The sequence below is a fragment of the Phalacrocorax aristotelis genome, chromosome 1 (genome assembly GCF_949628215.1).
Source record: "Phalacrocorax aristotelis chromosome 1, bGulAri2.1, whole genome shotgun sequence".
Taxonomy (NCBI): Eukaryota; Metazoa; Chordata; class Aves; order Suliformes; family Phalacrocoracidae; genus Phalacrocorax; species Phalacrocorax aristotelis.
In genome coordinates this window covers 47,060,362-47,078,204 of record NC_134276.1, presented here as the reverse complement: position 1 = coordinate 47,078,204, position 17,843 = coordinate 47,060,362, and the positions used below count along the sequence as shown (strand labels likewise).

General features: G+C 35.7%; 1 protein-coding gene across 50 annotated transcripts in view; it reads left to right on the top strand.

The window, feature by feature from the left end:
- MYCBP2 (MYC binding protein 2) overlaps positions 1 to 17,843 on the top strand; it is a 208,207-nt gene that overhangs the window by 105,314 nt on the left and 85,050 nt on the right. For all 50 annotated transcript variants that reach the window (XM_075088952.1, XM_075089039.1, XM_075089209.1 and 47 more), the window contains 12 exons: positions 944 to 1,136; positions 1,766 to 2,040; positions 3,035 to 3,256; positions 4,958 to 5,149; positions 6,312 to 6,518; positions 7,279 to 7,410; positions 7,987 to 8,165; positions 11,044 to 11,186; positions 11,990 to 12,090; positions 13,369 to 13,587; positions 15,009 to 15,234; positions 15,578 to 15,696. In XM_075088952.1, the coding sequence (XP_074945053.1) occupies positions 944 to 1,136; positions 1,766 to 2,040; positions 3,035 to 3,256; positions 4,958 to 5,149; positions 6,312 to 6,518; positions 7,279 to 7,410; positions 7,987 to 8,165; positions 11,044 to 11,186; positions 11,990 to 12,090; positions 13,369 to 13,587; positions 15,009 to 15,234; positions 15,578 to 15,696 (2,208 nt within the window). The remainder of the gene's footprint in view (positions 1 to 943; positions 1,137 to 1,765; positions 2,041 to 3,034; positions 3,257 to 4,957; positions 5,150 to 6,311; positions 6,519 to 7,278; positions 7,411 to 7,986; positions 8,166 to 11,043; positions 11,187 to 11,989; positions 12,091 to 13,368; positions 13,588 to 15,008; positions 15,235 to 15,577; positions 15,697 to 17,843) is intronic.

Sequence of the window (17,843 nt, the reverse complement as noted above, 5' to 3'; positions counted from 1 at the left end):
CTTCTAGGAATGTATTATCTACATGATTTGCATTTTTAGTAATCATGTTATCAACATATTAATAGCTACTCTTAATACATGTTCGCTTAAAAATATTTGCATTAAGCTATGAACTCCTATGGCTTGTAGTACTTCGCTGTGTATCCTCCCTCTTCATTATGTTGCTGCTGTGATCCCTCACCATAGATCTGAACTGGGGTAAGAGGAGAGTTTTGGCCTTCTGGAGCGTTAGGCATTTTATAACTAACTTTGAACAATCAGCTTGATTGTTGTAGCCTGAAGGTGTACCTGCAGCTTGAAGGTATTCAATACCAAATACTTGTAGTTTGCCTTCTGGGGTGCAACTTTATTGAACTACGAACCACATCTAATAATAGTAGAAACAAACTTTTGGACAAACAAAACTCTTTAAATCCTCAAATTTCTTGTGGACTATCGTGTGCTTCTGTTGAACTTTCAAGTACTGTAAATGTGATACAGTTCCCATGATCCTGCAGATCATAACTGTATAGAGAGTTATCAGGTCTGTCTTTTTTTTTACTGTTATGACAAGAATGTATTCTGTTAAAAGTAGGTATTAAACTATTCACATGCAGATGAAGCAAGTAAAATTTACTGAAAAATCTGTATTACAGGTGAATACAAACAGCTGTCAGTTCTTAAATAACTGAGACACTTTCATGCATGTAATCTTATAACATGTTATAAATTGCTTTTAGCATAGTATTACAATGAAGTATTCCCTATGTTCCCAGTGGTCATTTTTATTCTCAAGCAAATAGGATTCGTGTGTTGTATGGTAGATGCATACAGACATAAATATGTTTTAATAATAAACATGGATATAGAGGCTATTTGGTTTTAATCTCACTCCGATGCTGAAAGCTCAATTCTTGCTTTTAACACAAAATCTGTCTTCTGTGTCCTTTATACCCTGAAACAGGAGTGCTTTGAATCTTTATTGAGCATTCTTCACTGGAGCTGGACAACACTGGTGCTGGGAGTTGAAGAACTTCGTGGACTTAAAGGATTCCAATACACTGCTACTCTTTTGGATTTAGAAAGGCTGCGTTTTGTGGGCACTTGCTGCCTGAGGTTGCTGAGGGTCTACACCTGTGAAATATATCCAATATCAGGTATTTGTCTTAATTCACTTGTTTTGTATTTATCAGCATACAATAATCCACAGGACATTGAAAACTTGGTCTAAGTATTCATGTAGGAAATGCTGTAAGATGAAATTGCTTATACAGATGGGCCTACTGGAGCAATTAAGAGACTTGCTGGCAGAAATGAGGTATTTGCAACGATCTGCACAACCAAGCATCCAACACCTCATGTTTACGTTTTAACTCATGTCTGTCTTAAAGTTAAGTTATTGTTTGGCTTTACAGTTGAGTTATTTTGGCCTATTTTGTCTCTTGTGTTTTTTTTCCATCTTTCTGCACGTAGTAGCTGTTTTGGTGGTGAGCAAAATTTAAATCTGAAAGGCAGTGTCAGTTTTTCATGCCTGTAATTTAACAACACTCATTAAAATGCAGCATGTATTATGAAAGACTGGAAAATTGGAAGTTTCTGATGTTCAGGTTTCTTTGAAGTAGTTTAACACCCTTCACTGTTTTAATTTTGAAATTAGCTTCTCTGAGTGTGGATTCATCAATGTTGCTGAATTCTAGTTGTTTTATTTGCATGTAAAATGTGCATTTTTATATGAAAATGTTTTATTTATTATATATTTAACGATCCTCTTTGTGTAACACTCTAGCTACAGCAAAGGCAGTTGTAGAAGAAACAAGCAAACTAGCAGATTGCATTGGGAAAACTAGGACCTTGCTGAGAAAAATTTTATCTGAAGGAGTTGATCATTGCATGGTGAAGTTGGACAACGATCCACAAGGATATCTCAGTCAGCCCCTTAGTCTTTTAGAAGCTGTTCTTCAGGAATGCCATAATACATTCACAGCTTGCTTTCATTCATTTTATCCAACACCGGCTCTCCAGTGGGCGTGTCTTTGTGACTTGCTGAATTGTTTGGATCAGGTACATTAAAATGGCACAAGTAAATATTACAACGTAGATTGCCTTTTGTTTAAAGGGAAGCCAAGTGGTATTTAAAACCTTTATTCCTTTTATTCTGGTTTGCAACTTGAATTCTGACGTGGTTTGGTTTGTTGTTTTTTTTTTTTTTTTTATAATTGGATTTTGTTTGGGGTTTTTGTGTTGTTGGGGTTTTGTTTTGGTTTTGGCTTTTTTTTTTTAAAGTGTCCAAGTTCAACAAGAGCCTAGGAACTTCTGTTTCCCTTAGCAGTAAGATTCTCTCTGGGACAGTAAAGAAAACTTGTAGTGCTGGTAACTGTCATCAATGGCTTTTTCAGTGTTGCGGCCATGCCTTTTATGTGACTACTGCTGCTGCAGATTGCTTAGGAGCATACATGTGGCAGTTTATATACTCAACTAATACTTGAGCAATTTCTCATTATTAAATATTCCAGCAGTGCTCTGATCCAGCACAGTATGTGAGAAGCTGGCAATGTTGTTCTATGATCAACAACTTTCTTATAAGTATCTTGCTTATTGTGTGTGAATGAGCATCCCACATCTAAACAGTGTAGTTGCTTGCTTGCGTTGATTGCAGTGAGATGTACGCAATCTGCTTCTCTGCATGCAAATTCATTTAGCATATAAAAATTCAAGGAAGAATCAGTTATTTAATATATTATTCTAATTAAGTTGTTTGATTAATTCAAAGTGCTTTGTCTTCAAAGGGTGCCGTAATTGCAAAAGTAATTTTAAATTGGTTTATTATTTTACAACATGTCAGCTGACAAATTGTAATTACTCCAATTTGAAAGATCTGAATGGCAGCTCATGAGAGAAGATCATGTAAAATTCACAGGAAAACTAACAGTATATGAAACTCTTTATCTAAATTATAATTACTATAAAACTGGAAAGTTCCTTTCAAAAGTAGTTTCTCCTTCATTTACTTTGAATGCAACAGTGCTGTTCTATTAATTTACTTTCATGCTTTTAGGACATCCAGGAAGCAAACTTCAAAACCTCCAGTAGCCGGCTTCTTGCTGCTGTTATGTCTGCTCTCTGCCATACTTCAGTAAAACTGACCTCTATCTTTCCGATTGCTTATGATGGAGAGGCATTGCTGCGATCAATGGTCAAACAAGTCAGCACTGAGAATGACTCTGCTCTGGCCCATCGTTTCCCTCTTTTGGTTGCACACATGGAAAAACTTAGTCAGGTTAGAATATATTCTAAAAATTTCACAACTTTTTTTACTTTGCAACAAAAAGTAATGTACATTGAAGTTTTAGTTATGTAAGTTGAAGTTTTAGCTGTGTAAGGATGTAGCTGAATTTGTGTGTGTTTTCTTTCTACAAGGCTTGTTTCAGTAACTTATTATTTTCTGCAATTTTCATCTTTCGATCTGAAATATTCCAATTATTTCTTGTTTGGAGAATGTCTGAGCAAAAATTATTATTATTTATTTTGGAATATTAAATTGGCAGGATATAGTTTAGAGTTGTCTTCTGTTGCATAGAGTTTTCTGCAAGAGATTTTCAGCTTTTTCACGTGATACCAAGAATGAATGTGTGGATAGATTCAGTGGTTTGAGGGAGAGTCAACACAGTTTTGGTAATAAAAAGTCATGTCTCAAACTGGAATTTTTAAAAGGCATCAAAAAGCAGACAAGGGAAGTCCATTTCATATAGTTTTATCAAAGGTTATTAGACAGTTTCCTACTCAAGGACTCTCAAATGCTACATTTTTTCAGTTCTGTTATTCCAGAATAGATTTTACAGGAATGAAAAGGGTAAAGGTGATAATCAAAGATACGGGACTACTTAATAGTGTTCTTCACTTTAGAAGACAAGAGGGGTAAGATCTTAGAAATTACGAATGGTGCATGAAAGGTAAATAAGGATAATTGTGGAGTCTTCCAATACCAAAAGTTTACATCAACTAGAGACCTTACCTAGCAATAGGTAAGTTCAAAAGATTGCTGTTCTTCGTAAAATACACAGTTAAGCTGTGGAACATACAAATGTAAGCCATTATCATGCTAAAATATTTCACAGACTTAGAAACCACCTACACAAACTAATGAGGACAAAAAAAAAATCACCAAAAACTATTAAATGCAAAGGTAATATTTCTGTCTTGGGTACAGCTGCCTCTTAACTGCTAAAAATATGAGTTCTGTGCAGGTATCTGTACAGGTTTGCTTGACCTGATTGTCTTCCCTGTTGGTTCAGTACTTGGATATTTTTGGGAGACAAAATGGTGAGAGAGAGAAACCTTTGATTTCCATTTCCATCACTAGAGCTGATTTGATTTTTCTTTATTGGGAATGACTTTCAGTATGGACAACTTTTGAAAAACAGTGGATGTCACTTCTAGGTAGAAGGCAGAGCAGATGCCTAAGCTTAGATTTGTTTCACAGTCTTCATTCAGTAAAATAAGTACTGTTTTTATAAGCGTCCACTGCTGATTTTATCTTACCTGTTTGCACAGAAGGTTCTCTTCACTAACTTGAAAGCCGAAAAGCTTCTTGGTTTCTTTTTAGACATATGAAGAGTTCCATAGGTAGCTATATATCTGTTGTATTCTACCATATGCTTTATAGATACTATGTCAAGGAGGGCTATAAGAAAAGCTCTCTCCAAAGAAGGATGCCTATATATCTTTCCAATGCAATAAACAAAGTCAACACCACTGTATTCTGGAAATGACAATATTAATCAGTTTTTTGACAAATACGTGCTGTGATAGCTTTGAGAATTTTTGATTTTTTTTTACCCTCTAGTCATTTCTTGTTTATAAGAAGTCATGGATTTTTCAGTTACCTAATGCTCATAATATGTGAAAGTCAAGGTAATGTTTTAAGTTTTGAATTTAAATAAGAACAATGTCATTTGTTATTTTTCTCTTCATAATGCAGAGTGAAGAAAATGTTTCAGGGATGACAAGCTTCCGGGAAGTGCTGGAAAAGATGTTGGTCATTGTTGTTTTACCAGTACGGAACAGCCTTAGAAGAGAAAATGAACTTTTCTCTTCACATCTGGTTTCCAATACTTGTGGGTTGCTTGCTAGTATTGTGAGTGAGCTCACAGCATCGGCATTAGGATCAGAGGTAAAGCTTCTATAAAATCATTACTAGAAGTCTTTCAGAACAAGTATATTATGAATGTGATACAGGCTGTGGCAGGAATTCTGTAGTTGTGAAGATTTGTCACAGATGCTGGAATTCTCAGTTCTCAGTAGCTTTCAGATGTTTAACATAAATTGAAAAGCATGTATTCACTGAGTTAAGAAAGTACTGTTGATAATTAGCTACTTCATTATGGCTGCAGAATACTGCACATTGATTACAAAATGGCAGTTTTCTTTTTGAGTGTTTCTCTTTTTGCATGCTTGTCTCTGCACGTATACACTCAAAATATATTTGTTCGGTGTTCACTGGAGGCAGTGCTGCATACCTGAGCATCTCTGTGCCTTTCATGGTATCATGGATGCCCTGTGTGTTCTAATCCTATCTGCTTTTGATTATGGGTCAGAATTTATAATGTTTTCTTTATGCATTGGGTCTTCCTCCTTTATATGTAGAAATACTCCTTACACATATCTTCCTTTTTATATTCAATATAATGTGTATTGTATTTGTCTATACCATTAGAATTTTTCCCGTTTATTTGCTTTGTATCCGAAATTGAGAGTGATGTTCAATTCTTAAAATCCAGAGGGTCATAATCACACACAAGTACCCTTTAATGAGGCTATAATGTTGTTAAATGATGGGAATTTATTTTATTTTGTTAAAGGGGATGTCACTGTCTCTGTACTATCAGCAGACTTCTTTCACAGAAAGAAACGAGCTTTTGATAACATCTTGATTAAAGAAGCTTTTATTATTACGTGAGATCTGTAGCTGCCCTCTCTTAATCTTGACCTTATCTAAGGCAGAAATACCTAACTCTTCTTGAAGCACAGTTAAGCTGTATTTTGTACTAATTCACCCTGTAAGATATATATATTTAAATACTTGAAAAGATTAGGAATCAGATTCCTAATTATTCCTATTTGATTCCCAATTAGCAGAAATTATATTTTTTTTTTCTTTTTAGTCGATATTGAATAGAAGCCCCAGTAGTGGCATCTTCTATGTTTTATCAGTTACATTTTAAAATTTACCCTGTTGAAAATCAGGTAATTTAACTCACTTAACTTTGCTTTCTTAAAGTTGTCTAACATTTAGCAGTTAACTTTTTCTGGTGCTTGTGTTTAACTTTCTACAGGTTGATGGGCTGAACTCTCTCCATTCTGTCAAATCCACTCCAAACCGATTCACTAAAACAAGTCAGGGAAGAAGCTGGAATACTGGGAACGGATCCCCTGATGCAATATGTTTCTCCGTTGACAAACCTGGTGTAATTGTAGTAGGATTTTCTGTTTATGGTGGAGGAGGAATTCATGAGTATGAGCTGGAGGTATTAGTTGATGATGTAAGTACTGCATTTGAGAAAATAATCTGAACAAAAGTAACCTCAGAGTTTTTCATAATATCTTTTTCAATGTAATATTGTAATATTCTTGTAGTCTAGGCTACCATTAAAACAGTGCACTGGTAGTAGGTTTTTTTGGTTCGCTTGTGGTGGTGATTGTTATGGTACTGCAAGCTACATACCGTATCTAGTAGGGTCTTTATCTTGGTTATGGTCTTGAAATCTTACTTGACTACAAATAGCATTTGAACTATAGTAGGCTTTTACTTCCTGGAGCTAAATATAAATTAGTACCTTTTATCTCTCTGCAAACTGTGATAGAAATGAAGAATTAAAGGAGACCAAGTTAAAACATTTTCAACCAAAAATTGAAGAAAAGGGGTAGCCTACCATCACGGTCAGGCTGTAGCTACAGGTGTTTCATGTTTTGTTGAAGTACTCTCTTAGAAAAAAACTGTATTGTCTATTCTTGTAAGGAAGGAAAACCTCTGCTCTTTTATACCCAGTTGTTCACTTCAACTGCCTGTACTTCTCTCTTCCAAAGGGCAAGCATAGGTTGCTATGGGAAATTGACCTCTCTGCACAGTAACTTCCTTTTTAGCAGAAAGCCTTTACTGTTGACTCTCATCAGGTTTTTCAGCTTTATTTTATTTATAATGCTGTGTGTAACAGTTTATGCAAGAAAACTTGTGCAATTACATGAATGTATCATGTGTTTACATTATAAATGCATTAAAATGAGTTTGTTTCTTTGAATCAGAGTGACCATACTGGAGATTCAACTCATTCTCATAGATGGACGTCTTTAGAGTTGGTTAAAGGAACTTACACCACCGATGATTCTCCCAGTGACATAGCTGAAATCAGACTTGACAAAGTTGTGCCACTGAAGGTAAATAAGTGTGCATCTTTTGGTTTCATATGACCTCTTTAGAGAACAAAAATCAGAATGTTCAACGAAAATTGGGGGTTTTTTGTGTGCACATTTACAAATTACTCTTGATGTGATTGCTTTATAAATTTTCAGTTTCACCCTGTAACTGAAAATGTCAAATCCCAGCAGCAAGAAGAAATGCAATCTTAATTTTTATAATAGAATATTGTTGAATGTGCAACTTTTTTGTATGCAGTTTGGTAGCTAATTTTCATGTGTACCTGGTCACTCTTCAAATAATTACAAGTAATATTTTACTCAAGTCATGGCCCATAGTTGGGGAACACGGAACAGCTTTGGCTTTTGTTAAATGCAGGATCTTTTTCAATTAATTTCATTTGTCAAGCGCTTTGAAGGACTTCTCAGACTCTCCAGTATTGTAACATATATTTATATTATATAATAAAGTAATATAAATATAATATATATAAATACTACTGTCTTAAAAGTAAAATAATAGCTTTCATAATACCACAAAACCTAACTTATATATTCGTTTTATACTGCATACTGGTTTTGGCTCTCCTTTTTAAGGAAAATGTGAAATACGCAGTTCGTTTGAGGAATTACGGAAGCCGGACTGCCAATGGAGATGGAGGAATGACCACAGTTCAGTGTCCAGATGGTGTAACATTTACTTTTAGTACATGTAGTCTGAGCAGTAATGGTACAAACCAAACACGAGGACAAATTCCACAGATTCTTTATTACAGGTTTGTGTGTTGTCATGATCGTGAATAAAACCATCACAGTGCTATTATACTGCATGTATTTTTGAGAAGTAACAGAAATTAATACATCTGGTGTGTGTTTGAGGGAAGAGCTTCTTTAACAGCAATATTGTGTTCTTCCAGTGTAGTTTCAGACTTAAGTTGTTTAGTGAAGACTGTTTTCAGGACACCAGTTTTACTGGTGCATCTTCCAGTCTTGTTTTAGATTCTCTTTTTTTTTTTTTTTTTTGACTTGGCAAATAATTTGGTAGCTGACCTCTCTTACAAGGTCCATTGTCTACTGCTTTAAAGCTGTAATATGGGAGACTGGTAATATGCAATACTTCAATATCTTTTTTTTCTATAACCGAAGGGATTTTTGAGAGGCTACTCACTGGAATGTTTCTCTCTGTGATTTTGTCCAATTCCTTCTCTGTTGCCAGAAAGGATTGCAACATGTTGTGAAGCAAGTTCTGTTTATTTAGGAACTGTCTCCTCTCTTAGTGTACAGTTCAAAGGTATAAAAAGAGAAATTGCAACTAAAACATCTGACTGTCCTGCAGGGAAGCTTTATTTTTACCTTTCAGGATGATAGCAGAAATTCACTTAAGGTAATGCTTTTGCAGAAAGCATTGCTTTCATTTTTGAGGTGCTTACCCTGATAAGCATGAAGACGTGATTTTCAAAATGTGGCAGCACTTGAATATATGAACTACTACCACCATCTGTACGTAAAAATAAAATGTGTCATGCCTTCTACTCAATTTTTGTGGTAAAAGGCTGATCAGCAGTAGATCCAAGGAGTAAAAGGAGCAAAGAATAGTAATTTTCTTTGATACTTGATTATGTGCAAGATATACCTACCTGATTAAGTAATGCTACAACAAATGACATAGTTTGGACTAACAATCACAAGAACATGTTCCTCTTAAGAAAATTTTAAAGGAGCTAAAATACGAAGAAATAAAGTTGCTAGCAAAATTATAGTAACAGTATATTTGAAGATACAGGACAGTTCTAAACTCTGTACTCAAAGTCTCAAAGATCCAGCTTGTCAGTAATAACAGTAATTGCTTATAAAATAATGGAATTATAGTGGTGCTTATCATGATACTTTCATTTAGTTTCCTGGAATCTTGGATATCCCTTGTGTTTAGGGAACTCCTCCAGCATTTTGAGGAAATTTATTACGAAGTATCATAATTATGAAGCATTGTATTATGTAAGAAGGAAGAAGGAAGACAAGGAAAACATTTATTCCCACTCTTAGAATTTCTGCTTTAGTATAAGCAAAAGAGGAGAGTAAAGGAGAAATAACAATTTTTCTGATTTCATAAAAGTAAAGAACATAAAACTTCAGTAAGTGGAAGCTTCAAGGCATTCTAACTTAATAATAAGCTAACATAGGGCAAAAAGCCTACACCAAAGCGCTGTCTTCAGATCAGAACAGTCTCAAGTTTTTTTGTTTTCAACCGTGATAAAATTCTAAGAAGCTTTTGAAAGACCGTGATGGCACAACTCAGAACAATTACAGATTAAATGAAACTTTGTTTGGAAAATCTGCAGACAGCTGTCTGTAATCGTAATGTCTTTTGAAGTTTGCCTGGACAACAGAAACCTAAATATTATCTGATCAATGACTGTGGTTATGAACGTCATCAGTTTGAGGATTCCCAGTTTGGTATATAATGATTTGAGGTTCTGATTTGTCTACAGTAAATGAACAAATGTGCAGTCCACTGTTGTTATATAACAGAGCTTGTAAGATTCCCACTCAATTTTGTTTGAAGGATGCTCAAATACAAATAGGATTGCTGCTTATGCAAATGACAAGAAAGCCGTACCAAAAGAAATGTGGTAACACCATCATGATTAGGGCAGAATGCTTTGGAAGGATTTGTTGGAACTGTACCCAACTGGAACTGCACCCACTGTCAGTCACTTAATAAATTCAAATTGAAAAGGCTGGAGGCTGACAGCAAAGCTACGATTCTAGGACACGTTGACCAAAAAAAAAAAAATTTTTTGTAAGAGTGGTTGATTTAAGTTACAGAGAAGGGTAGGTATCCTTGTTGTGCACTGAGATGCTCCAAGTGAAGTTTTTGAGCATTCTGAGGTGCCAGTCCTGGTATCTTAATGTTTTGGAATAATGTTTTGAAAGGTGAAATCTTTCTGGACAAGCGTAAGAAATCAGTAAGAGAATAGGAAATTTTGCTTTACATGTTGACCAAGTGATTTTGGTTGTCTATGCCAAGGCTGAATCACTATGATATTGAGGGTTTGAATTCGTTTGTAATTATCCTTCGACTGCTTTGAAAAGAACAAATCAAATCAGATCTTTTATATACCTTATTGAAATAGTTTTGTTCATAATGTTGTTTAGGAGAACCTAATTTGACAGGCATAGTGGATTTAAAAAAAAAACCCTATTTGTTAAGAGTAAGCCCAAGATTGTATTTCAAAAGCAAACTTAATCTTCAGAATAGGGAGGAAGAATCTTTTTCCCCTGTTATGATACTGTAGAAATAGCCATTGAAAGACTTTTACTAATTTCTGTGATGCATTTAGTACTATTCTGTTTTTATCAAGATATGTGGTTGGGCTTGGAAGAGCATAACAATTAATACATTTCTGTGGTTTGAAAGGCATCTAGTTAAAAGAAACATTTCAGAAACATGCTTTTCATTTTCTCTGCCAAATAAAAATAAGATTATTGCAAAGGTCGAGCACTGAGGCATCGCCTCCTAAATATTCTCGGTGGTTTCTTTGATTATTTCCTTTATTGCTTTATCATAAATTATTTTACTTATTCTATGCTAAAAATCAGCCAGTCATGTTATTTGTATTTTGTGAACTTATTTTAACTTAATCCACCATCCAGGAGTGAGTACGATGGCGATCTGCAATCACAGCTTTTGAACAAAGCTAATGAAGAAGATAAAAATTGTAGCAGGGCTCTTTCTGTTGTGAGTGCTGTTGTGCGAGCAGCCAAAGACCTGTTGCACAGGGCTCTTGCTGTAGATGGTAAGGCTTTTGAAAACTGACCTTCAAAATACACTACTCAAAACTTCTTTCTTTGGTAGCAAGAAATGATAATAGAATATCAGTGATAAAAAAATCGTGATATTTCTTTTGCTTTCCAAATAATATTTTTCTAACCTGTCGTAACTGTAGGTATCAAACTGTGAGTAACTTTATAAGTCATTGAGTTGCACTTGAGGTATCATAGATACCACATATAAACTTGCTCGTCATCAATTTCGCAAGTATATCAAAGCTGGTAGGATTCTTTATTTCTAAAAAGTATGCTGTGTTGGGTCTCCTCCAGATTTTATTGCATGTTTTGCACAGTGGTGCTGAATGTAATGCATTTACAAGCACTTAAACATCCATTTTAGAGAAATGTAGGCATGAGCTTTAGAAGTGAATGGTTTTAAGCTACCATCATCAGCCATTCTAGTCAAAATGTCCAGAATTATTGCATAGTGTTATAGAAATTGATTTGGAGGGCTGAGAGGAACTTGTGATTACTTTTATACCCTAGAAAGTATGAACACAGTTTTACAAAATGACAAAGAATGCAATAAAATTGTGCTCTAAGAGGAGGAAATTTTTTAACAGAGAACTGTATATAATGGCAGGTTTGTCTCAGGTGAACTTTGCAGGTTTAGAATTTGCCAATGCCTAGATGATGGATGTAATTTGAAGTAAAAACTACAGTAGAATCTAGAAGTTTAACTCGTAAGAAGCAAACCAGAAAAATAAGATGTGTTTTGAATCATGGTATATTTATTAATAACCCCGGTGTTGTAATTATCTTTGTTTAGCTGAAGACATTCCAGAACTACTCAGCTCTTCCAGTCTGTTTTCAATGCTGCTTCCCCTCATAATAGCCTACATAGGACCAGTAGCAGCAGCTATTCCCAAGGTATGGTCCTCAAGAGAAATTACTGAAGAAATTTAGGAATGTTGTGCAAGGAAAAGGTTTACTCTGAAAAGCTGAACGTGTTGATTTCTTATGATTTTATGAATTAATGGTTTATATTTGACTACATGACTCATGGATTTTCCAAGAGTCAAGAATTTTAAAAACATGTCATGTTTTAAAAATGGCCTCTTTGTTTTCTTCCTACTTATATTGAAGATATTATGAAAAAAAATACCTTAAGCAGAGGGAAAGATGAAAGGCTTTAACAGTAGGAAAAGACAAAAGTTAGAAGGATCTGGATATACAACTCATTTATTGATGAATATTGGTGGGGTGGAATCTTTTTTTTATCGTGTAAATCCTATTTTTACAATAAATATCCAAAGCAGTGGTAGCTGCTCATTAAGATTATTTCTGTCAAATTCAGAGATAGGAAGATGTCAGCTATAAATAAAAATATCATTACTTTTCAGTGGCATTTTCCATGTGCCTGGTCTGGAACACTCTTAAAATCTATTATTAGATTTACAAATGTCATTAATCCTTAGCTGGTAGGCACTACTGCCTTTTACTGCTTTTTCATGAACTGTAAGCTCTCTTCTGACTGCTCTTTAAAGGGGGAGGAAAGAGGACTGGCCACTTAAAATCCAACAGATTCATTTCATTAAAAATAGTTCCAAATTTTAGTTATCTTGTTACTGTGATTAACTGGAATTTAGAACCAAGTGTTCTGCTTTAGAAGTGTTTCCTTTGCAAATATCATAAAGATTACAGAGAGCAATGCAGTGCTTAACACTACATCCATTAAAATATGTTGAATATTTGAAAAAGAAAATATTAATGTCGTTGTTATAAAACAAAGTATTTTGTTGGACTTCATGGGCTTTTTGTTTGTCCATATAGACACATGGACTATGACTTCAGTACAGTATTTGCATTCTCTCAACTCAAGCTTACTGTTTGGTAATGTTACAGCTTTTTAGTGTTAAAGAAGGTGTTAAAGAAGGTGTTTTAGTGAAGGTATCTCATAGTTGAGTTGTGTCCTGACATTTTTGTTTCAGTTTTGGCAAGTCTCTAAGATGAATAATTGAGATTAATGTAGTGATGCTTTTTCTGTCAGGGTTGTGTACATGCAGAATTGGAAAATGGTTGAATGAATTGTGGTAGTGAAATTCTGAGAATATCCAAAATGACCATTGTAGAGAATTGTTAAGTTTGTTAGTGTTGTTTTCACCCAGTCATAAGTACTACTTCATCACGTCCGGTGTTATGTTACAGGTTGCTGTTGAGGTCTTTGGCCTAGTACAACAGTTACTTCCTTCTGTGGCAGTTCTGAATCAGAAATATGCCCCTCCAGCTTTTAACCCAAATCAGTCTACAGACAGCACTACCGGGAACCAACCGGAGCAAGGGCTTTCAGCTTGTACTACCTCCAATCACTATGCTGTTGTAGAAAGTGAGCATCCCTATAAACCTGCCTGTGTTACGCACTATAAGGTAAGCATCATTTCTAAGTACGCATGCAGTTTTGTAAAAGCTTTTGACACATGGGTTTTGTTTCGTCAACATTTACTATCTGAAAAATTGTTGCCATAGATGATAATTCATGTTGTCTAATACAGGAGACAGTTTCCTGTATTATTACTGTACTGATTTCTGGAGAAACTCCTGTCCTTTAAGGATAGTGGAAACTAGTGTAGTTTTAACCCCCTAATGCAGGTATCTACCGTAAGTCCCTAAATTTGCTCAGTCTTAGATTTTCCTACTGTCGTGCACAGTTTCTTTGCTCTAACAGTTCAGACTGTAGAAGTTGGAAGCCTTTATGTATACATTACCTATCATATCTCACACTTTCTTACCTAATGCTAAAATAATGCTTCGTAAAAATACATAACACCAATTCTAGTAAAATTAATATACATTTATAGTGTAGGGATCCCTATGCTGGCTATTGCTGGTCTGGCAACATAAATTCTTCATTGATTACTTTCACTTGGGCCATTATTTTGCATTGTGGAAGTCTCTCAAGTCCTCTTAACTGTGTTAAGTCACTCCAAGTGGGATTCATTCCGCCTTACATGGATGGTTATTGCAATAAAACTAGATTTTCTCAGCATCGATAGAGAAAGGGTGGTTTTTTAGCTAGATAAAGGGCTAAGGCATAAATTATATACCTGAAAGGTAAATCCCATGTTTCAGTCCTTGAAATAGTTCTGCAGTCATTGTAAATCCAGAGGTAGCAAACCTTGGAATCAAGTAAGAGCTGGAGGAGGACACTAATTACTATTCCACTTGTCCTGTGAGACAGCAAGACATCCACTGCCAAAAATTTAGTCATCATATGACCTTCCTGAAGCAATGATGCTTATTATTGTTCTAAAATTTTATGGAGCTTATCTGAAGCCTTAGGCTTAGTTGTTACTGCTTTTGAATTTCTGTACCTATATACTATCATACTGCAAGCCACATTCACAAGTGTGATTTAAGTACTATGTACTCTTATACAATTGCACAAAACAGATATTGAATACATCTGTTGAAGTTTGCATGTAAAAAGGTGTTTGAGGGTGAAACGTTTGTAGTAGTCATATATGGTTGTTTCGTTTAATGATCCTGTGCAGAGTTTTTAAAAACAATCACAAATGGTATCGTAAGTGCAAATACTTAATCTGAACATAAGTTATAATACACGATTATAATTCGGTAAGATGTAAAGCATTTCAGGTGTTCCTGAATTGCAAAGAATAAAGTAGGTTAATATTCATCTAAAGCATAGCAAAACAAGTTTACAGAATTACATAATTGAATCATTGTAATAGCCAAAAGAGTTAAAATCAAATGGAAATGAAGACTTAAATGTAAAAAAACCCAACAACCCCCAAAGCTTGCACATTAATTGGACTATTGCTTTGTTTTAGGTGACTTTTCCTGAATGTGTCAGGTGGATAACAATAGAGTTTGACACTCAGTGTGGCACTGCTCAATCAGAGGATGTTCTTCGTTTACTAATTCCTGTAAGAATTGCACAGAGCCTGGGATTTGGACCAAAGCACGCTTCTGTTCATGAAAACCTTAATTCATGGATAGAACTGAAAAAATTCTCTGGATCTTCAGGATGGCCTACCATGGTATTAGTATTGCCAGGTAATAAAGAGATTCTGCAATAATTCCTAGTAACGTGAATTATTAAAATAATGAAAGAAAGTTTGATTTTTCTGCAAAATTACCTTAGAAAACAAAGGTGAAAAAGTATCTTCGTCCAAGCTGGCAAGAGCTCATTATGAGCCATTGGTTGGTTGTACGTCAGTTGATTATGTTAAGCTTCTTGTTTGCAGAGTTGATCTGAGTGTTATTCATGCTTTTACTTCACATGATACATATAAAGCCTAGGTTTCATACATGCTTATGTAGAAGAAATGTACAAAAAGAGGAGAAATGTTAAGATTTTGGTTTTATTTATTTTATGTATCCTTTTACTTCCTATAAGGAAATGAAGCTCTTTTATCTCTGGAGACTGCGTCAGACTATGTGAAGGATGAAAAGGCTTGTTTTTATGGTTTCAAATGTTATGCAATTGGATACGAATTTAGTCCAGGATCTGATGAGGTAAGGAAGAAATGAAATGGCTGCAATTGCTGCACCTATTAATTCTCTCCTATAAGACAGTTTTTTTGTAAAAATTGTATTTCCTCTTCTGACTAAATAACATTAGCAAAATACTTTTAAATTAATTTCATATAAGTTTTAACATTTGTCAGACATGATTTTTGTTTGGAATTCTTTAATCTGAATATTATTGGCATGACTTTTGGTTTGTTTTTTAAAAACTGTGTCAGTCTGCAAATACATAGCATGAATTTATCTAGTATGTCAAGGGGATATGAAGTTTCCTAAAATTGTGATTTAGTCTTACATCATAAATCCAAAAGATTGGGGCTGTCAGGCACACAATGATTTGTATTTTACTGTCATTGCCAGTTATAGGATAACAAACTTGCATTATTTTCCCTGTATTCACTCATATCAGAATTTTCAGACTCCCTGGAAATGCTGTGCTCATTTAGGCTACCTGAGATTTTGCACAGAGGTCACCTCATCTTGCTGGTCACACTATTCCTGATACAAGCCAGGATACTGTCGGCCTTCCTGGTCACCTGGGCACACTGCTGGCTCACGTTCAGCTGGCTGTCGATCAACACCCCTAGGTCTCTTCCACTGGGGAGCTTTCCAGCCACTCTTCCCCAAGCCTGTAGCATTGCATGGGGTTGTTGGTGACCCAAGTGAAGGACCCAGCACTTGGCCTTGTTGAACCTCATACAGTTGACCTTGGCCCATCGATCCAGCCTGTCTAGGTTGGTCTACAGAGCCTTCCTACCCTCAAGCAGATTGACATTCCCACCCAACTTTGTTTCATCTGCAAACTTACTGAGGGTGCACTCGATCTCCTCATCCAGATCATTGATAAGGATATTAAACAGAACTGGTCCCAACACTGAGCCCTGGGGACACCACTTGGGACCACCTGCCAATTGGATTTAGCTCCATTCACCACAACTCTGGGGTCGGCCGTCCAGCCAGATTTTTACCCAGTGAAGAGTATGCCCGTCCAAGTCATGAGCTGCCCATTTCTCCAGGAGAATGCAGTGAGAAACAGTATCAAAGGCTTTGCCAAAGTCCAGGTAGCCAACATCCACAGCCTTTCCCTCATCCACTACGTGGGTCACCTTGTCACAGAAGGAGATCAGGTTGGTCAGGCAGCACCTGCCTTTCATAAACCCATGCTGACTGGGCCTGATCACTGGCTGTAGTTCCCTGGATCCTGCTTCTGGCCCTTTTTGAAGATGGGTGTCACATCACATTGGCTAACCTCCAGCTAATTGGCACCTCCCCGGTTAGCCAGGTCTGCTGATAGATGCTGGAAGGTGGCTTGGTGAGCGCTTCTGCCAGCTCCCTCGGTATGCTTGGGTGGACACCATCCGGCCCCATAGACTCATGTGTCTCTAAGTGGTGTAGCAGTTCACTAACCATTTCCCTTTGGGAAATATGTGTGCTTTGTAATTATTCCAGAAAAACAGTCCTTCCCTTTTCTTGTGAGTCTTTGGGCCTGTTGCTTCTCATGAACTTCACAAGGTCTGCATCTTGCTTACACAGAAACCCTCACTGAAGATTTATCTCATCTTATTCCTGGATTCTGCTCAAGCTAAATCATGTCTTCAGGTTTTTAAAACATGAGATTCTTTGGAATTTCATAACATATCAGATAAGAAAGCACACCATAAGATTATTTGCTATGATGGTCTCATGGTCTCATGATGGTCTCTATGATGGTCTCTTACAGCACAACAGATTTATAAATCATATAGATAATCTAACTAGTCTATGATTGGATAATAATTTATGCTTAAGCAGAATAAAAAAGATGCAGATTCATTTACTTCATTAAATATTTTGGAAAGCATTTACAAACAAAGCTGCTGGTAGGTTGTTAACAACCAGTGCTACAGCATGTTAGCCAATGTTTAACTATGTCATCTAAAGACAAGTTAGAATTGTTTTCAAGCATACCTTTTTGTAGCCCAAACACTCTAATTTGAGTTCTGTAAATAGAACAGCAAGTTTTACGGTGTTTAAGCTGCCTTGCATCTCAGGACTAATGCCTCTTAAGTAACTTAAATTCAGTAATAGGGCACACAATGCAAGTTTCTTGTTCTTTCGGAAACTTTGACAGTTTTTTGAAGTGTTACCAGTGGCAG